Here is a 27,414-nt window from a genome sequence, read left to right on the forward strand (position 1 = left end):
TTTTTTATTAAAATAGGGCTATGAATTTTTATGTCTATATTAAAGTTATTGTTTTTATAAGTCATTGTTTTTATTTGACATTTATTAAAATCAAGGTTTTTTAAACCTGATTAGTACTCTGACAGTATGATTTTTTTAAAAAAACTAGCTTTATCATTTTAAAATTGTGCAAGTAAATTTTTTGCTGTATATCAAATCCTAATTTTCTTTTGTTCCTCTGAGACCAAACAATATACAGTTGTTGTTGATGGTGTTCAATAGTGCCTTAGCATTACCGGCACCAAGAATGCCTTTTTCATACAGCATGTTAATTTCCTGGTCAAGATATTGGACAGTGGACTTCATTGGCTTATCTCCTTTTCCAAGCCTTTTAGGAGATTTTTGTTTGGCATGTACGAGGGATATTTGCGGTCAATGCTTGATATTGATAGTTCAAGGCTCATATTCATTGCCATCTTTCATCCTTACTGATAGAATAATGTTTGCTAAATATCTTCTAAGAGATCTAGTTCATTTGCATGGATTTTTTTGTTTTCTAAATGTTTAGTTGTTAGAAAAATATTTAAAGTTTAGCTGCATCAGACAGAGTTTTCTTAAATGTATTCTTGTTCTCTTCATTTTGTATGATATTTCTAACATCATCAGGAAAGAATTTCTATGAATTCTGATTTATTTAAGTAGGATATATTTGTTGATTCTTGGATGTTCAAGCTAGAGGTGTAATTTTCATTTGTTCTGGCAGAAGTAGAGGGTCATTTATTTGCTACAGTGTTACTGGAAGTTCAGAAGTGGCAGATAGAGTTTCATGTGTCTGTATGATTTCAGGGCATTGATCAACATCCTCATTCATTTCAGTAAACAGCATTTCAATATCAAAATCTAGGTTCTTCATAAAATCAACATCGGACACACCAGAAACAGCCGTTATAATGTGATTCTCCCTCACTTAAATAATTCCAAAGGATGTCAACTCTACCCAAACTTAAATCTTCACACATTTCATTGGCTCAACAGTAGTTTGACATTTTTTCAGCAACAATGTTTGTAAACAATACTCCATATACACAAACGCTTGTTAACCATATAAAGACATATTTAATTCAAGTAAATATGTTGAAGAAGAGGTTTTTAATAAAGCAAACTCTTTTAGTTGATGGTAAATTAAATATTTCTTTTTTGTGTAAATAAACATTTATTATTATCGGAAACAGATGTTATTGCTCGCAAATAAAAAACTGTATAAAGTGGGGCTATTTTGAAAGTAGTCGGGCAAACAGGTGCCCATTCTTGCATCATAACATATGATCAAGTGCCCTAGATCGGGAAAAATACACAGCATTTTGTTATCGGACCGAAATTGATACAAGTGACAGGATAAATTATACATTGTAGTGTGACGATTGTTCTATTCTGCCTAGATTTTATAATGACATTTAGTGGTTTTATACCTAAATTGCCGATAAGTTAAATTGTAAACAAATATGTAATCTTGTGTTTAAATGTATAGTTTGATCCTTTATAATCAAGTAAAAAAATACATAAAAATGAAATGATAAGATTTAACAACTTATTCGTAGCAGTTATTTGATATAACGGGCATTTTTTATTATTTCCAAAATATCAGAACAAATCGTCCTAAAAATCATTCGAACTCAATGCCATTCGTACCAATATTCGACCCATCATCAATATCTCTTGGCTGCTTGATTTCTTCAACTTCAGTAAACGATCATTAAATATAACTACATAATTGGGTATAAATAGAGCTCAAAGCTGCGGACGATCAGTCTCTGTCCAGCTGCCGAAGTGTCAACATCACAGAAATAATTAATTAATATTTTAGTTTAATTACTTGGGTTCTTGCACTTTTTACGAAGTATTTCAATTGCATCAATTTAACATTGCGTTAGGTGTAATTGTTATTACTAATGTATTGAAAACTCGATATCCAAGTGGTTTTTCTATATATATTAAATAGCCTTAAAAGTGTCACCCCAATTTTATATCAAGTTCAAGGACCACTTATTATCTTTCAAGCACATTACTGTTATAACATTAGTTAATTAAACTTGATTCAAAAGTTTGAATAAATCATTTTATAATCATTTGTAACCAATCAACTGGCAAAGCCATAAGGAAAATTATATATAACAGCTAGCCCGTGCACGTTACAGTAGTTAGTACCAGCTTCAAATCACTGGACACTTACCATTGTTTGTTGGCATACCGCTAAGAAATGTAGAATATTTCACGTAAGCCATCAATCTTGCCTATGGGACGCTACCTGAAATTATGCAAGTAGGGGCTTCTGAGAGTTTAAATACTAAAGTTGAAATGTCGTCATATGACCTTTTTTGTTGATATGACTTAATCAAACAAACAAAAAGTAAGATTCTGAATTCTACAATTAATTAACTTTCTGAAATGACCTGCCTATAAAGTGATATACGTTACATCGTGTAATTGTGTGTTTGCATCCATTTTTATAAAGATTAATTTTTATAAAATACGAAGTTTAAAAGAAACCACAACATTAAATAAGAATTCAAATTATTGTTGTTTAAAAATATGTCAGAACATGTATTTATACTTGTTGCCATACGGGTTGTTGAGTTTTCTTTTTCATTTGTAGATGATGTGACCATGAGAGTAAATGTAATGTGTTAAAACTAGGCTGAGCGATTCTTTTTAAAAAGGCAAATTTATATTCATAACAAAATTCAAAATCATTTTACAAATAATATAAAAAAAAATTCATAGCAAATTCGGCCGGCTTAGCTCATTAAGGAGAACATTATTTTAGTAACCCTTGAAAGTTGACTAATAAGAAACTGGGGCAAATACAAAAATGAAGCATTCTGATTGGCTTAGAAACAATGCACAATATTCTTTTTTTTTCAAATGTGTAAAAAAATTTAAAATTCTATTTTGTTTTGTTTTCAAAACATTGAACATTTCTGTACTTCTGCATTCTGAGTAGACATAGATTTTGTTTGCTAATATGATACTGTTGTTGTAAAGAGGTGATTGCCTTACAGAGGTTGAGATGTAATCCCTGTCATTATATAACATTAATTACATAAATCAAGAAGATTAAGTTTTAAAATGTATAAACATGTGTTATAAATTGCTGTAATAAAATTGATATTACTTTTGTGATTTCATATTTACTTCATTAATTGTTATAAAGCCATTATAGTATTGATGGCTTATGTAATAGCCAATTAAAATATCTTTGTCCTGTTAACTGATCCAGTATGAAATAACTTTATTAATGTAATTATTATGTGATAGATTTTCATACAAGATTTTTGACACAATGATGTCTGCCTACAAGATGATGACATTTGTGGTAGAATAATTGAGCCGCGTCACGACAAAACCAACATAGTGGGTTTGCGACCAGCATGGGTCCAGACCAGCCTGCGCATCCGCGCAGTCTGATCAGGATCCATGCTGTTCACTATCAGTTTCTCCACTTGTAATAGAGTTGGTAAGCGAACAGCATGGATCCTGATCAGACTGCACGGATGCGCAGGCTGGTCTGGATCCATGCTGGTCGCAAACCCATTATGTTGGTTTTGTCGTGACGCGGCTCATATATTGAAATAAAAGACTTCTCCTCTTTGTCATACTTTCATATGACTTTACTCTTTAGAATGGTTTATAGTTATTTTAAAGATATTTAACATAGAGGAGTACAGGACTGTGTCACAGACTTAAAATCACTTGACCTTCAACACTAGCTGTTACTTCAAATCTAATCAGAAAAATTTGGAGTCTTTTCAAGTTAGGAAGTTGTCAGGAAGGTTGGTGGTTCTACTTGCGTACCCTCAAATTAATGAAATAATATCCTAAAGTATGTTCTTCCACCAGTAAAGCTAGAATGTATAAGCTTTATAGCCACATGCATGAATACAAATTATGGCATATAGTGTACACAAGACATGTATCTGGTAGATCTAGGACCGATGCCATAAAGATTAGCCTTCTAACTATCAATGACTAATAAAGGCCCCAAAAAGTCTTGGAATTGGCCTTCATGTAATAATTCAAATATAAATCTAAAATATTCTGTTGATTAGTCTGGTGAAAGCTTTTTCCACCCGTGTAGAGGCAGGCCAATCTGCAGCATATAATTTTGTGCAGTTTGACCAGGTTTGAACATTGCTACTGGTTAACAAACTATATTAATGATGTGCAGAGCACAGGTTTGACCTTTCTCAGGTCAAGGTCAAGGTTACACTTAAGTCATTTTGTATCAATATCAAAATTTTGTGTGCTGAACCAATAGAAAGAAATTTATTATTAGACGCCGCGTGCACGCGGCGTCTAGTAGATATGCATTCGTTCAGTCAGCAATGGGGAAAATTTTAGTCTTGTTTATTATCTGAACTACGGCCATATTATCGCAATTGAATCTGATTGTTTTGTTAACTAAATCCGAGCCCCAAATATATAACGCGACCAAAATGGGGAATAACTCTAACGCTGTTATATCGGATGTAATTCCGCGTTTGTGCCATAGCTGGGGCCATTTGCATGGCACGCACTGTCAGAGTATAAATTAATATCTTGACATTAGTTACCCAGAATCTGTCATGAAAAACAGATATTTCGTTAAAATTATTTAGAAAATACAACCACATCTCTAAATTAAAGGCGAATAGCCTTCTTTATCCTTATACGATGATATATTTTTGTAAGACCGCAAATTGAATTTATTAAACGGCGGATAAATGGCCTAAAATAGATGTCATGCACTTTATCTGGATGATTAAGAAGATATATAGATGTGTAAATGATGAATGCGTTTGTCCATTTCTCTATAGACATGATTTTCTCTTCACATTCTCTTTGAACAGTTTCAATTTGACCATCGGCATTTATTTTGAAAATACTTCCACTGCAGAACTGTGATATATCTACGGTGCCCTTTAACAACAAAGAGAGATTTTCATACTCGCCCTTGCAAATTTGTTGCTTAAGTGAAGACGGTACATAGGCAGCTAAATCGTCACTTGCCAGGCGAACAAAATAAGATAAATTAGGAGGTGCGAGTTTGAGGGCAGTGAATTCAGGAGTGTTTGATGCGATTCCGGATTTCGAGAAGATAAATTTTGACCTAAAGTGTTGCCACACCTCGATTGCATATTTCTATTTAAAATAGTTTTATTTCTCTTATCAGCGTATCTTGAATAATTGTTTCAAAATCCATAAAAATGGACATATCAGCATTATCTTGCAAGAATCTGCTGTCCATTGACCCCTGGTCTGCTCAAGCCACGTGCTTCCACGTGTTCCGTTTCTGCGCCATTCGCCCCCTCTGCATTTCGTTTGCGCCCCCTTGTAACGTGTCTATCATTTGTAGGCCGCTCCTGATTCACATCTCTGCCCTGACTCGCCGCTCATCTTCGTCCCATAGCTCTCCTTACACCTCTTCCTCGTGGCATTGCTAATATTTAATCTATTTCAGCTGTCAATTTTAAATCTCTCGTGTCGACTATAACTAGCTTACTGAGAATGTTGTACTGGGAATGTTGCACGGGATTTTCGTGCAATGCATTAACCCGTCTAATGAAATTATACCTATTCTATACGCTAACTATAACGGGAACCTGACTTATGAAATAAGTAAAACGTTACAGTGTAACGGAAAAAAAAACATTTTATTTCTTAAGCTAAATAAAGGAAATTATTTCCATATAAATAATTGATATTATTATTATCGAGGGAGAAAAAAATAGCAGGCGCATATACATGTAGTCCCTTACCAGTGCCAGTTTAATACCGTTTTTTTTCTTCGTTTGACAAAATCACGAGCAGTGGTAGATTATAATTATAAACGTCAAGATTGTCCAATGAAAAGCGACGTTACAAACGTATTAATTTATGTTTATATGAAATATTGTAGTCCTCAAAGCCGACAAGTTGGTAGGTTAGAAGGAGATGAGTAACACGTTATAAAGGGAGGAATATCCATTGAACAGTGTATTATTTGTTGAGGACATGTTCGATATTCTTTACAAATTGGAAGAGAAATTATTCGCATGGAGCTAATACAATGTATAATGTTTGATGTGATGCATTAAACACATGGCAATGCTGGACAGGTACCTAACTTTGTCCTGTCAAAGTTCTGTACCCCTCTGTAGACTGATTTTTATTTTATTTGTTAAAAAGTGCGATTTGTGGCCGGAAACTGCTAGGAAACCAGTAACTGTTTATTATTTGATTTCTTTTTAAATATACACGAGGCAAGCCAAAACTCAGGCCCGCTTCGCGTCTCCGGCCTTTGACTTCCCCGTACTGAATCATCACATTTTGTATTGTAACTGCGTGTTGCTAAAAAGCTTTTTTCGATGCACATACCGCATCAATAACTTTTCTATCTTGAGAAAATATTAGAAATGATAGTTTAACGTCTCAATTCCGACTAAAATGACGCAAAGAATAGAGAAATTGATAAAAGATTGACCTTGATTTTCTGTCAGAATGTTAGCCACTTTCATGGTATTTCTGCCATCAACGGCAGCAATAATTTTTTCATCGACCGGACCAGATTGAACATCTGTAAAACTTTCAAGAAATGACTCACGGGGTAGATATTTGGCTTGCGTGACCCCAATGGATAAACGTCTATATTAATAACACAAAATCCTGCCATTTAGTTAAAACTTGAGATATTTTGAACAAAAAACAGACATTTTCACGGATTTTTTCGAAGCTGTCACTTTAACCTGCTCAAAATAGTCTAAAAACAGGAAAAAAAACGAATCCAAAATTACCTAATAGTATCTCCAGTCAATGGACAATAGTTTCATAGCAATGAAATTGGCCTGATTTGTGTAATATAATAATACCAACCAAATTTATAACCAACCTGTACCGAGCGGTAAATTTCAGCTCTCTGCCATCACTGCAGTGATCTGCCATCACTGGCGCCGGTAATAGGGGTGTATTATTATGAAAGGTTTATGCTCAAACATATTCATTTATCCAAATCTTTAAGAAACTAATAGCTTAAGGCCGGAAAATACCTCGTGAATGCCATTAAGACATTATCTTTTTATCATATATATAAAATACTTATATAATACAACAAAGTATATGACTTGGTTTTAAGCTGTTACTTTCACACCAAAAATAACAAATGAACAAAGTAAAAGAATTGACCAGTTATGGTAAAGTAGATTACCCCATATATATTCAAGGATGTTAATACGTGTATATGTCAAACAATAAAATGTTGATGTCCGCGCTATTGCAAAAGAAAATCAATTAATTATTAAATTGAAATGGAAAAGTCTGATCAAATGCATAAGAAAATCTTTTTAATTTTTAAAAAACATGATGTTAATTTAAAGTTACAAACAACAACAACAACACAAAACCAACAACAAAAATACTGTTTGAAACAAAGCTATTGAATCATTTCTTTAAAGCGGCCTTCTGTTTTTCTGAAGGTTTTTACTTTTATATGTTTCAAGATAAAAGTCAAATAAAAAAGAATATGGTGGAAAATTATATTTGCCATCATAAAATACAGAATCAATACTGAAACTCCTGGATTCCTCTAATCTACATGTCCGCTATCTATTTGTATATTAGTAAAGAGTATGCTTCGTTTTCCGATTTTCTTTTCTTAGAAACGAACATCACCGGCGTTCTATAAAATTTAGCTCTTGAAACACTGTTTTAAAGTAGTCCTTATAGTGATATATTGCACTTTTTTAAGATAAAAATACTGAAACACATATTTGAAAAAAAATCATTTTCAAACAAAATATGAAAGCTGAAGGTCGCATTAAAACAACCTAATCCTGTTCTCCTTTATGCTGAAAGAGCGCCCACAACAACTAACTTTGGATGACTCATCTATGCTAGAAAAACGTATTCAAACTTGATACAAATCTTGTCGGCATTGTTGTCTGGCCATTTGAAAGTTGGTGCTTTGACCCCTTTACATTTTCGTTTTTGCTAGTATGAAACAAGAAAATCGTCATCAGCATGACAACCTCCTCAATCAATCCAAGGTACCAATGTGCTTCACTACTATATATTTTCCTGTTTCCGGGTGCTTGAACTAACACCATTTTTATCATCGACAATCATTCTGTCTTCATCTTGAACACAACCAGACCAATTAATTTAGTTACTTGTATTTGAGTCTCGAGCTCTTTCATTTTGTGTCAATTTCTGGACATTTTTTCTGACATTCTATCTTCTTTTCGCTAAAGCCCCTCCCCCTTTTTTTAATCTTTTCACCATTGTAGCTAAGTATGATTTTGTTCTTTTTCGTTCTTTTTTCAAGTTATTTAACTCCTTAGGATGATTTTTTCTCCCACAAAATCTTCCTGTATTTCAGCCTATGAACTACCAATACTTGCTAAAACAAAGAAAGAGTAATCTACGTTACTTATTTTGTAATCAACGTTACCATTTTTAGAAACCATTTATTTATGCCTAAATTACAGTTTTTCCTCGATGGACAAGCAGTGTTATTACATAAAACTACCACATAATGATCTACAATATAGGAACATGTCAAATATTTGAAAAAGAACTACTAATTGGTGTTGCAGATATCACAAGTTGATATTTTTGTAATCTACGTTAGGTACCAACATTGGTATCACATTTGTTACACCTTTATAAAATCTTCGGTGATCTGATATAACACAGATAACATACAGGTATCTGTGTAGATCTATTATGATAAAATATTATGAACAAAATATTTTGGTAAGTAAAAATGGAGACCAAAAAAGGAAAGGATTTGTTACAAATTTAGTGGGCCAAGTAACTAATATTTGCAATAAATGTTTGAATTTTAAGTGTACCAGATTAATTTCATTCGAATCAAAGATGTATAATTCAATTATAATCTTAAAACTATAATAAAAAATATTTTTATCACTTACCTTGTTTTGCTCTTCCTGAAGATAACTGGAACTCAGTAATACGGGGAAGTCAAAGTCCGGGCCCGCAAAGCGGGCCCGGGCTTTGGCTTGCCCGGCTATAGACTACACGTGTATATTTAAAAGAAAATTCAAATAAAAAACAATTAAAAAATATATAGAGTTCTAAACCTTTCAATGAAATTTTCAGTGTCAGTTCTAGATAGGCGCCGCCATTTACAATGTAACTCAATGATAAAAGGCGGTGTATTACGATAACGTAACATATCTCAACTTTTCGGATTAATAATAATCGTCGAGTGTTCCGAGTGAAAACGGAAGTGGGTACATATAATACCGAATGACACCTTTAAAACGGAAAAATGAAAGGATTTTTTACCGACTTCCCCGTTCATAGGCTTTGCCTAATTTCATATTATAGTGTTTCTGCGCGGAAATTGCAAATGCAAATGGTGGAATAAGTGGCAATTTTGAAATTAAGGGAAACTTTGTGTATATTGATCTAGTAGTTTATATAACGAAACTTTTCAAAGGAGGTTACTCTATCTGACTTAATAACGAAAGGTAAGAGTGGTTTCCCTTTGCAATTTTCAAGGGAGGTAACTCTATTTGACTTAATTGCGAAAGGTAAGAGTGGTTTCCCTTGGCGTTTTCAAGGGAGGTTACTCTATCTGAATTTAATTTCGAAAGGTAACAGTGGTTTCCCTTTGTATTTCTCAAGGGAGCTTACTCTATATACCTTAATTACGAAAGGAAAGAGTGGTTTCCCTTTGCAATTTTCAAGGGAGGTTACTCTATCTGATTAAATTACGAAAGGTAAGACTGGTTTCCCTTTGCAATTTTCAAGGGAGGTTTCCCTATCTGACTTAATTGGAAGGCAAGAATGGCTTCCCTTTGCAAATTTTCAAGGGAGGTTACTCTATCTGACTTAATTACGAAAGGATAGAGCGGTTTCCCTTTGCAATTTTCAAGGGAGGTTACTCTATCAGATTTAATAAAGAGTTGTTTCCCTCTGGTTGTTTGGATAGGCATTAAAAAGTACAGCAGTGATAGCATAAAAACTAGATGGAAACTGAATTGGAACGAAACTAGTTTCAAAATGCTTAGTATAACATTCCATGTGGATCTTGAAAAAATGGTAGATCTTAACTAAGAAAAAATATCCAATATAGAAAAAATGATTAAACAATGGAATAGAAGAGCTTTGACTCCAATCGATAAAATAACAGTAATAAAAACAATACTTATCTCACAACTAAACCATCTATTTATAATGTTGCCGAATCCTTCGGATAAATATATACAACAAATTAATGATACATTATATGCTTTTATTTGGAATGGAACTTCAAAAATTAATAAAAATGTGTTAGTTAACGATTACATGGAAGGGGGTTTAAGAATGGTAAATATAAATGCTTTTATGAATGCGTTAAAACTTACATGGATAAGACGAATTATTTCAAGTGATGGTTTTTAACACAGGGTATTGATGTACAAAAATTAGTCACGTGTGGAAAGCATTATGTCGAGAAAATGTCAAAATCTATTAAAATTGAATTCTTGAAACACACTTTAAATGCATTTTCATTGTTTATTGAGCATCAGAAATTTGATAAAGAATACATTTGTAACTTATCTTTATTTTACAATCACAACATTACTATTGGCAATAAAAGTATTTTTTGGAAATCTTGGTATGATAAGGGAATTCGTTGTATTTATAATATCTTACAAGACAATGGCCAGTTTTATACACCAGAAGAATTAGGCAAGATCTACAATATAAATATCAATCATCTTTTATATTTAGGAATTAAAAAAGCAGTAACAAACTTTTTTTCAAAATGTCTGCTTCAACTCTTTAACTTTTAAGAGAGAAAATTTCCCAATAATTCCAATACACATTAAAGGGATAATTAAAGACCAAAAAGGCTCAAAATATATGTATGATTCGCTTAATGTCAATTTCAGCAAGCCCGTTTGTCAGGTCAAATGGTCACAAAAACTATGCCTCTCTAATGATGATGAATACTGGAAGAATGTATATAATTTACCATTCAAATTGACAAAAGATACTTATTTACAATGGTTCCAAGTAAGACTTATCCATAGGATTTTGGGTACAAATAATCTTTTGTTCAAAATGAAATATATTAACAGTCCCTTATGTAGCCTTTGTAATCTTCATGGTGAAATTATAGAATATATCTTTTGGGAATGCATTCACAGCAATAAATTGATACACGAAATTTGTATAGATAAACTAAACATGCAAAACTTGATAAAAGAAACTATGCTTTTTCGTTACACTAAAGGAAACAATACAATAAGTATTGTAAACAATTTAGTTCTTTTATATGTCAAAATGTATATCTTTAAATGTAAAACTAATAAAAGAATGCTATCTTTTGCTGGTGCTATAAAGTATATTTCATATGTTCTAAAGGTAAATGAAGAAAAAGCTATCCAATGTGGAAATCTTGACCAATTTAAAAAAAGATTGGCATACTATTTTAAATACATTTGTATATGTCATTAATCATAATATAATAGGGACCTATCCAAATTTTTTGTTCCAATCTGATAATGATTAATGTGAATCATCAAAATACTTGTTCGTACTTGTTCATTTTTAACTTGAGTGTGTAGATAAGGTTAAATAAAGCCAAGTTCTCTTTTTATGATAAATACGGTAGTAATTTCCGTTAAAGGCCAAACCAAATCTTTTGGGGTGTTATGTGTTCATGTTTGTCTTTTGTCCTTTTGTTATGGGTGATTGAACTGGTTTTGCAAGTTGAGTGATGTATGATTGATTTTGTAAGAAATATGATAAACAAGATCAACAAGGAAAGGCGGCATTCAATGAACGCAACCCCCATATGACCCAGCAACAAGAACCAGTGGCAAGAAAGTTATTTTTAGTTGATTTGGTTCTGGAATGTACTATTTTCTTGGTATCTGACCACTCCTTATCTCGCTTTCGAAGTGAAAAGAACTGTAAAATTATTTAACTTTCAGTAGTTTCTTTATAGAAATACTTGATTCTTTATTATTTCTATTATATCATTAGATTTCTTCTATTACAAGTCTGGTATGTATATGTGTATTTATTTAATTTTACTTATGAAATACGGTGCTTTATTTAATTTCACCCATGAAATATGGTGCTATATCAGTCAGGGACTTCTTTCGCCATTTTTTTTAAAAATCTGATAAATACAAAACAACTTTTTGTTGAATTTCGTTTTGAAAACTATCTAGAGTGATAAAAAATGGTCCAACTAAGAAAATAAATCCGAAAACCAATATCTTTAATTCAGTCATTAACGCTGTACAGACGTTTAAAGAGATGTTTAAGTGACGTCACAATGTAGCGCCAAATATCGCGTGCAAAACAAGACGCATCTATATTACTGCGCGCTGGACAATTGCCAAACTCCTCACAGTGATTACCTCCCTTGACAGAATTGTAATCACTGCCCTCAAAGACGTCACATGATGATGAAAGTCACATGACGTAACGTCGAAATTCAAATGTAAATATCGACCGTTACATAGAAAATCTAACGTCATTTTTCTCTTTCTGTTTTATTTTTAACTTTTAGTGCCTACGATCCATATAGTTTATCAAAAAATTATCAAAAGTATACAAAATAACGAAAAATAAATTCAAAAGCTAAAAATATAAAATATCAAAATATAATTTGTCTCGGTAGAAAATATTCTCATATTTTTTAAAAATTATTTCTAAATATTCATATTATTTATCTATTTATCCATAAACATTGTTTAATCAATGAGAAAAAAACTTAACTGATAGATAAAAGCAGTAAATAAAACAATTTTTGAAAAAATATAGTATATCAGAAATTCTGATATATTGGGACCTTGGTGGCAGAGATCTACGCCGAAGAATTAAGGGGAGATCACTGCGTGGAGATTGGACAATTGCGCGTAGCGTCAAACTCCAAACTCCTCACAGTGATTACCTCCCTTGGCATAATTGTAATCACTGCCTTCAAAGACGTCACATGATGATGAAAGTCACATGACGTAACGTCGAAATTCAAATGTAAATATCGACCGTTACATAGAAAATCTAACGTCATTTTTCTCTTTCTGTTTTATTTTTAACTTTTAGTGCCTACGATCGTTATAGTTTATCAAAAAATTATCAAAAGTATACGAAATAACGAAAAATAAATTCAAAACCTAAAAAATATAAAGTATCAAAATATTGTCTCGGTAGAAAATATTCTCATATTTTTAAAAATTATTTCTAAATATTCATATTATTTATTTATTTATTCATAAACATTGTTTAATCAATGAGAAAAAACTTAACTGATAGATAAAAGCAGTAAATAAAACAATTTTTGAAAAAATATAGTATATCAGAAATTCTGATATATTGGGACCTTGGTGGCAGAGATCTATGCCGAAGAATTAAGGGGAGATCACTGCGTGGAGATTGGTCAAACTCCTCACAGTGATTACCTCCCTTGGCAGAATTGCCGAAGAATTAAGGGGAGATCACTGTGTGGAGATTGGCGTAGCGTAGCAAGCAAGGGGGTTCGTAACCATTTTTCGTTGATAATGAAATTAAATAAAAAGGTTATTTTTTCGTTTTTCGTGAAATATGGTATACATTTTCACTCAACATGATAAAATGCCACATATTTTCACTCGCCTTCCAGGCTCGTGAAAATATGTGGCATTTTATCATGTTTCGTGAAAATATATTCCATATTTCACTCAAACGAAAAAATATCCTCTTATTATTTATTTGTGAAATTGTTTTTATTGTAATTTGAATTGTTGTATTATATTGTATTATGTATTTTGTGAAATGTATTTGTCTTGTACATTATTTGTTTGTAATGTGATGTCTCATACTTATTTATAATAATTTGTTACAGGTTTTATTCTTGATAGAATAAATATTTGTATCAACCAAATTGAGTGTTTGTCAACCAAACCCCACCACTACAGGTAGTAAGGCAATGACACTAAATGTTGTTTGCACAGTATTAGTAAGAAGCTGTATCGTTGTTTTGGTGCCTTTCTAAAGAAAAGGTGTCAGAGTTAAACTGAAGACATATAAATGCACGTGTGCAAGTAGTAGATTCCCGCACTCCAGAGCATGACCATTGATTGGGCCATTTTCCGTGGTTGAGTTATTGTTACGACAAAGAAACAGAAAGCGTTAGGAATATTATATTCAGAAACTAGTCCGTTTTTTCTTTTGTTCTGGGGATTTCAAATTTTGACAAAAGGGAACATGTTTTTGTTATTTTTGCCTATGATACAAAAGAAAAAGAAGAGCAAAACACTCGGCATTGTGATTTATGCCCAAGGGCGACGTCCCCTTACATATTGATTAAGGCATCAAAGGATTGTTGGGTTCAAACTCCCGTCGGAAGCAAACATTTAGGTCCGGGAATAAGAAACTTTAGTCTGCAATTTTTATGTAATTTTCTTGTGATTAATGCTTCCGAGGGATCACTTTGTTTCCAGAATCTTTTACAATCATTGCTTAGTACAAGTTGGTTAAAGGAACAGATTCGAGAATTTTTCAATCTGCTAACAACTTCCAACACGAACGAACACATATGAATTAGACCTAAGTATAAATTGAATAATGGCAAAGATGCATAAATATTAAAAGCTCATACAGACACTGAAATACGTTTGATTACTACTTTATTAAATAGGGGATTAAAGGGGAAAATGAGCTAAGCATATAAGCATGAATATATAAGATTTTTCCATATTCTTATGAGTTTTAAAGGCAATATAATCTTAATGAATTGATAGAAAATATAGCTATTCTATTTACTAGTGTAAGAGTTGTTTACAATGTTCCTTTCAATGTTTTTTCTTTCTTTTTTTTGCATATGTGGGGTGTATTCTGGTTCTGTTTATTTATTTTCAACCTGTTATTTTCCGTTCACAAATGGACTTTATACGATCTAAACACGGTCGGTCATTCCATTTGAAATTCAAACGGGTGATCAGATGTACGCAATCTTCTCTATTCTGTGCATTATCAGGTTGATTGTACGCCCAGTTTTGAAAAGTTGGGGATGATTTGTCGTCAATCCATCGGAAAGTACCTTCTGTGTTGTAATCTGTCAGTCCGATCCAATAGTTATAACCTGTTGACATAAGTGTAGAACGTACGTTATTCAGATAAGAACAAGTACAGGATTTTATCAAGATATTTATTCTTTCGCCAATTTAATAGAACAAAGCTTCTTAAATGACATAATTATTCTTTAGTCCCATTCTTGTAATTATTTCCATAAGTTCGTTCAAGATTCAATAGCTCTTGCTGTTAAAATATTTGAATAAAATCAAGAATGAGAAAGATGTACTAAGATTTTATGAAAAATAAAAGATTCAAACTTCAAGTAATCAAATTAGATTTTAGGAAAAATAAGAAATTCAAACTTCAAGTAATCATATAAGATTTTAGGAAAAATAAGAGATTCAAACTTCAAGTAATAATTGATATGCTATGTGCGATCAATCGCTGATTTTCAGTAATTAGACCTATATTTCTACTGCGTTACTAACGCATTAAAGGCTTTTATTTTTTGCATATTTTGTCCTCTTTTTGGTAATTTACATGGAATGTGAGTGCCATTGGTAATGTGCAAACTGCTTCGTTATGGTTACTTTACAATTCAATACTTTATAATCAATTTTCAAATATTTTACAAAAATCAGCATTAATCTAGACGCGTGCTGCTTTAAGCTTTTATTATTTTTATTTAGATACTGTACAGTAGTAGTTTTAAAGAAAAATATACAGGCACTTTCTTGATGCTGATTACTTTGGCCTAATTCGAATGTTTAATTAGTGTTTTTTTTTACATTTGTATTTCCACAATTTTTATCAATTAAAGCTGTAGAATGTAAAAGTCTTATATTGGCTGCAAAAAAAGACCAGATTATCTAGCGCGAGGGAAATTGTTTACGATGGTTACGTGGTTCTGAGGATTTCCGCTGAACATTCTCCCAATAGCTTGGTATTTCCATATATATATGACGACATTCGATGATAGTTACTTGCATATTACATGTACACTTGTATCATATTTCAGAAAGAAATAAAAAAAAGCTTTTTCCATTAAGCACTTTTTCTTCTGGTAGTTTATTCTTAAAGATTAACAGTAAAAACATGACTACACAATAATATTAACTTACAACCTACTGACCTTTTGATTTCCTTTTCACGTACGATGCTAGAAACTTGTTTTCTTCTGCGTTATTTATATGGACTAATACAGCCCTGCGTTTTGCACATGCGGCCTGCAAATAAAGTACGACACTTTTAGTTTATTAGTTGTTAGGCAAAATAGGGCACATATATTTATACTTTCTTTTCGGGGGGGGGGGGGCGTATTTTTCTATTTCTTTTTAATGATAATAATAATAAAATAATAATAATAATAATAATAATAATAATAATAATATATACATATATAACTAAAAAACATTAATGGATTTTTTCAATTTAATTATAGCCTACCAGTTAATGTCAGTTATTTCTAGTATAATTTTCTTGATCCGACACTTTATATATATATATTAAGTTCAATTTCCAATCTGACTTACTCTTGCTCCACTAAATGTTAAAGGGGCCTCCAACACTAGGTAACAAGACCCACCGTAACGTGTCCATCCTATCGGGCACTTACTGCATTCTGTGTTTTTGAGAGAAAAAAAAAGGTAATAATGTTAAATGCCTTATTTCAGACATATTTTTAACATTACATCTTGTCAAGTTAATAAAAAGTTAAGAAATAAATAAGTGTAAACCTTTTTTCCTCTTTTGGAAAAAAGGATATATTTTCCATTATCAATAATCCTTGCAACTATCAAATTGCATGTACGAATATATGTAATTATTCACAACAAATCGACGTGTTCTCAATTATTGAACCTAACACTTTGTCTGCGGATGTTACAATCTTTTACAATGTTTCTACATCATCAATATCATTTATAATCTGATCGATACTTTACTTCAATTTTTAGTCGTTAAGGTGAATTATGATCATTCTTTTGCTGTTAATTTGTGTATAATTAATAGAATATTATTGGCAATTTCATGCTTATTCACTTATAAAAGAACCTGTTTATTATACAATAAATAAAAACTATTTAAATTATAAATGACTGCCTCATGCTTCACCGGTACATAGCGTACGTGTACTATTATGTTTCAAACAGAATTAACGACATGTTTTCTTAAGACATATTTGGTTTATACAGAATTTATTTTAGTTCGATTGTGTAGGAGGCTACAAGCTTATGGGCATACTTTTGAATTCGTTCCTGGAACCAACCAGTACTGAGCAATGAGTGTAAAGTAAAAAACGACTTGCCCTTGACGAGGTCTAGCGATCATTAGATTATTATTCCGACGCGTAAATCACTCGCCCATGCCGCCACTTAAAACATATTTAAAACTCTCAATTCGGCGACTATCTATAACTGATAGAATTGTATACACACCAGTCTCTCAAATATCGACCTGTGTCATACGACGCATTACTCATCCCAAATGAGGGTAAAAATGACTCCGGCATAAAGAAATCCGCGGAGCGTTGACGATTTTATTTTATAAAACACAATATCTCTTTTCAAACGGGGCGTCCGTGGCAGAGTGGTTAAGGTCGTTGACTTCAAACCACTTGCCCCTCACCGCTGTGGGTTCGAATCCCGACAGGGACTTTGGATTTTTCCATGTGAGGAAGCTATCCAGCTAGCTTACGGAACGTCGGTGGTTCTACTCAGGTGCCCGTTCGTGCCTGAAATAATGCAAGGCAAGTTAGAGTTACGGTTTTGTGCACTTCACACCAACTCAATGAGAAGTATCTACCTACAAAGTTTCATGTTGATACCTCTTATAATTTTAGAGTTATGTCCCGGAGAAAGTTCAAAAGTAAAAATAAATAAAAGGCAATAATTCAAAACTAAAGCAAGACAAAGTTACGATTCTTGTGCACTGCACACCTACTCAATGATATCTATCTACCTACAAAGCTTTATGTTGATACCTCTTATTGTTTCAAAGTGATGTCCCGGACAAGAAAAGCGGACGGACGGACGGACGGACGAAAGTGCCAACAATTGGGGTTTATGTGCTTTTTCTTTGATCTTTATGTGGCATTTTCCCCCCATAAAGCAGTAAAATTACCACATAAAACAGTCGGTTTATGGGATTTCCTTCTTTTTTAACCAAAATTATGGACGGAATGAAGCTCATAGACAATATAATGTTCGCCCGGTAATACGGACGGACGGACAAAGCGGCGACTATATGCTCACCCTTCGGGGAGCATAAAAATCTTTAGTTAAAAAAATAAAACTATGTAATAGCCGAATTAATTTCTTCACAAATGATTGTACAGCAAGAACGGATGAATACTAAATTCGTAAAATGGAAGTAAAGTAATATGACTTGAATAATGTAAAAAACTTATGTAATAATCGTGACTATATAAAAGGCTATTATCCGAAATTATTCTGCTGTCCGAAAACGACTGAATAATATTCAGTTACAGCTGTTCAGACTCTTATATATACACATTTATAGACATATTTATCCGAATTGAATGTAAATTTAATGTAAGAATATATGACTTCTGTGCGCACAATTTGACTTTAATAAAAAAGCAAGTTTAATGGGTCCAAAACAAAAAAAGTGAAAATACAGAAGAAAACAATAACACATGTACCCAAACACAGAAGCGAAAGCTCTTCAACTAAGAGTAAAATATCCTCCCCGGAGGACAACAGAATTTCTGAAAAGAAATACAGACAGACAGACATTGAGGGTAGTACAGAATCTGACATAGGGGAGCATCTAGCAAAACCTAGTGACACACCTTTTTAAACCCTAAAATGGAAGGTAGTGACACAATTGTAGACCATAATGGCAGCATCAAATATGGAATGCAAGGTTCTAGTGGAATACATCCTTATACAGCTTATGCCTATGCCAATGTTTCCTCAAATGTTTAATTTGGAATCCCAAAATATGACCCATCCCATGGTGACAGCACCTATGGGATCAGCTTTAGTAACTACAAACCTAACTGACCAAGATATTTTGAAAATAACATCTGTGATTTAAGAAATTTTAAAGGAGGAAATAAATGCAATGGCCGCTGTAAAAACTCCATTAATCAACAGCAGAAATTAGAAAAGAAATAATAAATCTAAAAAATCAAATTCATGATCTCCAAATGTAAAATGAAGAAATTCAAACACATCAAGAAGAAGCAGAGCAATATAGCAGAAAAAATAGTGTAAGCATAAGTTATATTCATGAGCAGAAAGATGAAAATATTACTGACTTAGTTATAGATGTTGCCAAGAAAACTTGAGCTGAAATATCAATGAATGATATTGACAACTGTCATAGAGAAGGGCCCCTGAGTAAAGAAAAAAAGAGACATTATAGTAAAATTTACCTCATAAAGAGCAAGAACCCAATTCATCAAAGTAGAAAATCTTTCAGAGACAAGAAGGAAAAAATCTAAATAACTGGAAACTTAACAAAATTCAGATCTGACCTAGCAAGGGATGGTAGACTTATGAAGAAAGACCCAACTACAAATGTAAAATGAACATGAACTTTTAAAGGAAATATATATATTGAAACTGAGAAAGTGAAGATATCATAAAAATAATCAATAAACATGACCTTTTGAAATATAAGGAAAAACCTTAGTGCAGTCAATTTTATTATGCTGGAATCAAAACAGAACAAGTGATTTTAAAAATCACAACCCATAACATGCTTGTTTTAATGATGTAATCATGAATAATAATAATATATGACATTAGATGCATTCATTTGTCCTTTAGAATAATGTACTCTCAATAAATTTATATTTATAATCTATTATACATGTATATGATGAAAAATATATTGCAAAAAAAATATAATTGCAACTATTTATGAAGTTGAAAATGATGATGATGTTGATGATGATGATGTAGATGGTAGATGATGTTGATGATGAGGATGATGATGATGACGATGATAATGTAGATGGTAAATGATGTTGATGATGAGGATGATGATGATGACGATGATAATGTAGATGGTAAATGATGTTGATGATGATGATGTAGATGGTAGATGATGTTGATGATGAGGATGATGATGATGACGATGATAATGTAGATGGTAAATGATGTTGATGATGATGATGTAGATGGTAGATGATGTTGATGATGGGGATGATGGTGAGTGGTGATGATAATGACTGAATCTGAGGTTAGTAAGCCAGTGCATTGCTAAGTTATGCATTCTACATTCTTCAAATGTGAAAATGTCAAAATCAATACACTCAGAACCATAAGCATTTGAGCAGACAAGCTTATTGTAGTAAAAACCCCTGTGACTTTGACCTTTGACACAGTCACCTAAAAATCAAAAGGGGTCATCTACTAGTCATAAACACCTCAATACCAAATATGAAGACTGTTGACCAAAGCCTTTCTAAGCAATTGAGCTAACAAGCTTTGTTTGGTCAAGATCCCTGTCACCTTTGATCCAGTGACCTCAAAATCAATAGGGGTAATCTTATAATCATAAACCACCTCAATACCAAATATGAAAACTGGGTTAGAGGATTATTAAGTAAATGGGCTGACAAGCTTTTTTTTAGTGAAGGCCCATGTGACCTTGACCTTTGACATCAAAATAAATAGGGGTCATCTAATAATCATGTCTAACCTCCATGCCATATATGTCGACAGTGGGTCAAAGGAATATAAGTTATTAGGCGGACAAGCTTTATTAGTCTTAGTCGTGCTGTGGTTGAGTTCAGGTCCACGAGATAGCAGTCAGAGGTAACAGTTTCAAACCAATCTGAATTCTAGCTTTAGTTTAAACATATTTATTCTCAGAATATGTACATAATAACATTTGAAATATATACACATACAAAATTTGACAATATTCAAAGAAGAGGATTAGAACGAAAGACTAGGTCTTATAGAATTCTTCTCCGTTTAGTTGTTAAATATATCGGTGTCGAACTGGTGATGTAAAATTTTCTGAGAAAAATATATATTACCAAACGTATAATAGAAACAAATATATATGGAGTATGAAAGAAGTAGTAATTCAAAAGAGAAAAAGGGGAAGGAGAGTCTCATAATTATTTGTTATGTGTTAAATCGTTAAAGGAATCTTTTAGTTTTTGCTATAAAAGACTGCACGTTAGAGAATATTGTTGAATTATCATCATCTGATAGGCCAGGGTTTCCGAAGAGAAGAATATCCAGATTGATATCAAAAGCTTGAATATTAATAAATAATTCATTTCGGTACAAGTTGTAGCGATAACATTCAAAGAAGAAGTGATAGTTGCTTTCGACTTGGCCACATTCACATAAAGGTGAGGGTGATATGTTTCTTAGAAAAAGATGATAATTTAAAGAACTGCATTTTGTGCGAAGACGTGTATGGAGAACCTGTAATTTTCTGTTACCAGAATAGTAGTATTTTGGTGTGCGTTTCCTGTTACGTGTTAAGAAGTTCTTGAATGATGAAAGTGTTGGTAAGTTCCGAACTTCGGTTGGTAAGTTGTTCCAATCGCGTATAGTAGAGGGAAGAAAGGAGTTGTAGTATAAAGAAGTTCGCGCATATATTCCAGCAGTATTATCAGAGTTACGTAAATTATACCTTGTATTAGTTTGATCAGGAATTAAGGAAGAGAGAAAGTCGGGAGTCAAATTGTTATGCATTTTATAAAACAGAATTAATCGGTGATTATACCGTCTTTGTTCTAATGTTTCCCAATTAAGTTCTTGAATTAGGTATTCGATAGAAACTAATCTTGTCGCACCTGAAGCAATCCTAGCACATTCATTCTGAATCTTATCTAAGCTTTCGAGTTCATATTGAAAAGCATTTCCCCAAATGACGTCTGCGTATTCAAGAATAGGACGAATGAATGAAGTGTAAATTATCTCAAGAGATTTTCTGTCCAAAGAATATTTCAACTTTCGCATTATATTGACACGCTTCCAAGCCTTTTCGGTTATATATTCAATGTGTGAATGCCAATTACAGTTATTAGAGAGAATAATTCCTATGTGTTTATGATCGTTAACTTCTGGTATATTTTGATTGAGCATATATAAAGAAGGGTGGTTTGCGTTATGTTTCCTAGATACAATAAGTGATGGGTTGAATGTGACAAGCCAATTGTCTGCCCATGTTGTGATTGTCTGTATATCTGTTTGTAACTGTTGAGCTGCGACTAGTGGATTTTCTATAATGATATAGAGACTTGTATCATCAGCAAAAAGGTTGACAGATGATTGGAGATCTAGAACAATATCATTTATGAAAATAAGGAATAGCAGAGGGCCAAGAATAGAACCTTGTGGTACTCCAGCTGAAAGAGTACCCCAAGATGATTTTGAATTAGATATAACTACACGTTGACGCCTATTAGTGAGATAGTTAGTAAACCATTCGAGGAGGCTGCCGGAAACACCTGCATATTTGAGTTTTGAAAGTATACCTTTATGCCAGACTTTATCGAATGCTTTACTGATATCAAAGAAAATAACCCGAGCTTCTAGACCATTGTCAAGTGCTTTGCACAGTGTATCATAGATAAAAACAAGTTGATTAACAGTAGAGTCGCCAGGAATAAAGCCGGATTGAACAGGAGTAAGAAAGTTGTTAGCTTGGAGATGGTTGAAAAGATGTTTGAATATTAGCCGCTCAAAAACTTTTTCCATTGTATTAAGAAGAGAGATAGGGCGGTTATTATTTGGAAGAGAGGAGTCACCTTTTTTAAAAATTGCAGATACATGAGCTACTTTCCATGTCGATGGTACTTTACGACGAAGAAATGAGGCATTAAACAAATCACAAAGAGGTTGAGAGAGTTCATGTGACGCTTCGCGTAGAATTCTATTGCTGATACCAACAGGACCGGATGCTTTTTCAATATTTAATGATCTTAGGACATTTTCTGTTTCAGTTTCAGTTAGTGTAATTTCAGATTGTGAAGTTGTTGTCATTGATGGGCCAAGATCAGGTACATGCTTATTTGAATCTTCAATGAGTGTTTGTTTAATAAAATAGTCGTTTAATAAATTTGCTTTGTTTTCATCTGTAAAGTTTAGTTCGAGTGTTTCTGGATTTTGTAATGGTGGTATTGGAGTTATTTGTTGTGATGATATAAATGATTTTAACGTTTTCCACCAGTCTTTAGACGATAATGATCCACTTTTGAGTTTATCCGATAATTTGCAATAATAATTTGATTTAGCTTCGCGAATTAATAAAATAGTTTCATTTCTAAGTTGTCGGAATTTTTGCCAATGATGTAAAGACTGTGTTTGTTTTGCTTTTCTGTAAATGCGTTTTAAATTCGTTTTCTAATGTGGCTTCTTACTGTACTAGTCATCCATGGAGCATCTGATGGTCTTACATGTATTTGTTTATTTGGTATATTATTTTTTGCAATATTTATGATCTGATTTGTTATATTGTCCGCATATGTGTCTAAATCTGCGTGAGTGCATGTATGCCAGTTATAATTTAGTAGATCTTGTCGGAGTTTATCAAAGTCACCTCGATTGTATTCCCATATAGTTCGTTGAAATCCACGTTGAGAGGGTTTTCTAAATTTGAGAAGACAAAAAACTGGGAGATGGAATCGATGTTCTTGGTTGAGAAAGTGTTCACCAACACCAGCTTTTACGATGTTATTTATATTAGTTACAAATATGAGATCTATTAATGATTGTGATGTTTCGGTAAAGTGAGTAGGTTCGTCAATAAGTTGACTCATATTAAATTGTTGTGTAATTGAGTTGATTTTTCTGTTTGAAGTTATGGTTAATGCATCATAATTGAGGTCACCTGTAAGGATAATGTCAGAAATATTTGTATCGATAGCAAGAGCGATTGAGTCTTCAACCTTATTACTGTAATTTGCATCGGCATTAGAAGGTCGATAAAATAGACCGAAGAGTACATGTTTGTTATTTTCAGGAATAAATTCAATCCAGATACACTCCAAGTTATTAAGTTCTAAGTTGTAATGTCTCTTAAAATGTAGATTTTCTCGAACATAGAGGATAACTCCGCCATGAGAATCATCAATCCGATCTTTTCGTTCAGGAGTATTGTAAGATAAGAGTTTAAGATCATCAGACGATATTGTATTGTTCAGCCATGTTTCAGAGAAGGCAAGAATATCAGCTTTGCAAAATATCTTTATTTAGATTATGGTAACAATTCGCACTGCGATATACACGCACTCACTTCCACAATGCATAGGTATGAATAAATAGATTATATCACTCTGGAATTTGGAATATCTTGTATATCTATGCGTTTGATATAGAAAATTGATGCCACTTTGTAGTAAATTTACAATGTATTGTGCAAGTAGGGCATTCTTCATTTCGTTTCGCAAGAGTTACCCTTTCCTTGCTTCCATGGCCTTTGTTTCATGTATTTCCGTTTTATATGCTAATACATGAAACATATAATAATTATAGCATATTGTCACAAGGAAACACATTACTGTGTATCACTTAATAACAAAGAAATCATCTTAAATTGGCTAATACTTGGTAAATAAAAGATTTAATTCTTGTAAGTCCCTAAAATAGGACCTACACTTTTCATTATACCACAGTGACCCCACCCTCTTCTCCGCTTTCTCCTCCTTTTTTGCTATTTATCTCCTTTCTCCTATGTCGAGAATTTATTTAAATTTGATAAAGGCTTTGCATCTTACACACTTGACATGTTCAGTTCATCTTTATGATCCTTTACAAATTATGTCATACGTAGTAGGTATTTATTATCTTCTTGTAAATATATGGAAGGAATTAATTGCAGGTACAATGAACTGTAATTACAAAAACTATGTCATGTTGTTACTAAAATTAATTGTTCATATGTTAATACAGGAGAGAGTTTTGTATAAGCTTTAAGCTTTCTTCTCAATCCTGAATGTAATTTATATGCTGTAATTTTGTCTATAAATATTAATGAAGAAATAAATATTGTTTAACCAATGCAATAAGCTATTTTTAAAAGAAAGAAAAATGATTTTAATTCTAATTTACACTCTTGGAATAGTTTTAGTCACAAGACAAATGAAAAGATTTGAACTCGACACACTTACGCATGAAATACGAGTATATGCAAATAATAAAGAATATTTACCTATGAAAACTTTTTTTCACAAAATAAAGATCGCCAATTTATGATGCCACATTGTTCATCAAATATAACTTTTACCTTTTGCGTTGACATTTCGTGCCAGCAGGTCTACTTTCCGTTCCAGTTCTAATATTTTCTCCTCGTACTGTGTCTCTTGCGCTGCAACACAATAAACAACGCAGAACGCAAGAATGACTTCTAAATACCCTTTCATGTTTGAAACACTTAAGAGATTGCTTTGCCAATTCCAGAGCCCGTTCTGTCGGTTTAACCAGGTGTATCAGATTATAAAGTAACGTTTGTCACTTGACTATAGCTTTGTAAACAGGAACGCCTACCCTTTAAATTGTTTGTAGAGTTTATAGATCTAAAGGTGGTGGTGACGACTAAGAACTGTTTATGATTGCGTGTACAAAATTTTAGATATCTTCTATTATTAAGTGCGATATCTGTAGTCTCCGTCTCTTATGGTCAGAGACTCTTCGTTGTTATAGTACAATACAATACAATACAATATAGTTCATTTCAATGGTATTTTACTGATGCCTTAATTTTCAAACAATTCAGTTTACCATAAAATGTATGGAATTGTATCTGATGAAATAGGATATGAAAATTTTAAAAGAGTGAAACTAATGCTGTTACCATTGTTTGCATGTTTTAATTGGAAGATTTGTAAAAAAAAAAGGAAGGTCAATGTAATTTGATGTACAAGAATATTGTGCTTGAACAGAAGAAAATGGTCTGGTACAAAATCTTGAGCTGTTACCTTTAGTAAGACTGACAATGATTTTACGCATGTCAACGCTTGTAATAAAATACCGGTTTACATATAAATTACTTTTATTTAATGTATTCTATAGTCATTTGAAGCATTAATTTTACAATATAAATTATATACATTTATAAACTTTAATTTTATGTACAAAATTATTGTATGTATACATACGAAAGAAGGCAAAAGTTGTAACAACACTATATTGGGCTTTCCTAGAGACGGTTATTTCTGTAACAAATTTTGTATTATTTAATGACAATGTTTATCAGTACGTAAAGCAATACTTCCAATGCCGAAATCTATTTCGATTTCTAGCTTATTTGAGCACCAAATGCACATACTTCGGATTTTTTTTATGGAATGTTTCCTGTCGTTCGTTTGTTTTGACCACTGAAAAGGCAAGACAAAATAGATCTTAATGTTCGAGTGACTAAATTGGGATCGACATGGGGTTCATTTAGTGTATATAAAATTGTATAGGAAAACTTACCAGTATTTGACTATTCTTGTGTGAAACAGCAATATCCAAATCTTAAATAGTTTACATTTGGAATGGCTCATCATGACCTTAGTTTCAAATGTGTCCCCAACCTGGATACATTTAGTTAATAAAATCTACATTTACAAAAACAAATTTTAATATGACCCGCCCCTTGAGAATACCAACAATATGCAGAAAATGACGTTACAGAGAAAGCGCTATTTAAAAAATCTGACGTCATAATTTGCACGTTCTTTATTTATTTACTGCGTACACAATTCCTACATACCAAAGTTAGAGCGCGTCGTCTAGCTACTATAGCTATGGCGCTTTGTAAAATTTTATCGATGCAGGAAATGCATGTGTCGATGAAAAGTTTCACCACATTACATTTATAGCGAGCTCGAAGGGCACAGCGAGCTTAACGGTAACGCGAGTACCTGCTAGATAAATTGAAATGACAAATCGCAACTTTTCGAATTAAATGATAACGATAAAAACCTAGGTATTCTGATTGAAAATGGATGCGTAGACTGGTGTTCTGCGCTTTTTTATAGAAACATATTAGGACAAGGAACCAGAATAAACGGAAGCAGTGTCACGTTATAAAATACCGAATGACATATTTAAAAAGGATTATGTAAAATAAAATGAACGATTATATTTTAAACTATTTCACGGTAAAAGTAAATCGAGCTCGCTTTGAGGTTAATATGGGCAGCTTTACTTAAATGTATGACCTGAAAGGTTATATACCGCCTGCTGCCTATCTGCTCTCATGATGTAACTACATTTGTAGTAAATTGTGATAAATTAAATTATATGAGGCGTGCTTTTGTGTTATTTAATTTTTTGTTTGTTTTGTTGTTGTTTTTGTTTTCGGTAACCTTACTTTCAAGTCATTCTATAATAAATATTCATGTTAGTAGAACATTAGTATCTATAATTTATATATAGAAATATCGATATTTACAATACAGTTATTAGAATGCTT

General features: G+C 32.5%; 1 protein-coding gene across 1 annotated transcript; it reads right to left on the reverse strand.

The window, feature by feature from the left end:
* Positions 1-14,610: 14,610 nt before the first annotated feature.
* LOC132733971 (perlucin-like protein) lies at positions 14,611-25,439 on the reverse strand. Its single transcript, XM_060720668.1, has 4 exons — positions 25,240-25,439; positions 16,548-16,636; positions 16,148-16,241; positions 14,611-15,082 (listed from the first exon to the last, which is right to left on the reverse strand). Exons 1-4 carry the CDS (start codon positions 25,373-25,375, stop codon positions 14,856-14,858), a joined length of 546 nt encoding a protein of 181 aa, XP_060576651.1. The 5' UTR covers positions 25,376-25,439; the 3' UTR covers positions 14,611-14,855.
* Between the last annotated feature and the right edge of the window lie 1,975 nt (positions 25,440-27,414).

This window comes from Ruditapes philippinarum, unplaced genomic scaffold (genome assembly GCF_026571515.1).
Source record: "Ruditapes philippinarum isolate M1 unplaced genomic scaffold, ASM2657151v2 ctg979_1_1_1_1, whole genome shotgun sequence".
Lineage (NCBI taxonomy): Eukaryota > Metazoa > Mollusca > Bivalvia > Venerida > Veneridae > Ruditapes > Ruditapes philippinarum.

Excerpts from the sequence above, each read along its gene's own strand:
- LOC132733971 (XM_060720668.1), bottom strand. The coding sequence starts at position 25,375 with ATGAAAGGGTATTTAGAAGTCATTCTTGCGTTCTGCGTTGTTTATTGT. Across the intron at positions 16,242-16,547 it reads TAACATTTAGTGGAGCAAGA|GCCGCATGTGCAAAACGCAG; the intron begins GTAAGTCAGATT and ends CTTTATTTGCAG. Across the intron at positions 15,083-16,147 it reads CGTGAAAAGGAAATCAAAAG|GTTATAACTATTGGATCGGA; the intron begins GTCAGTAGGTTG and ends TTATGTCAACAG.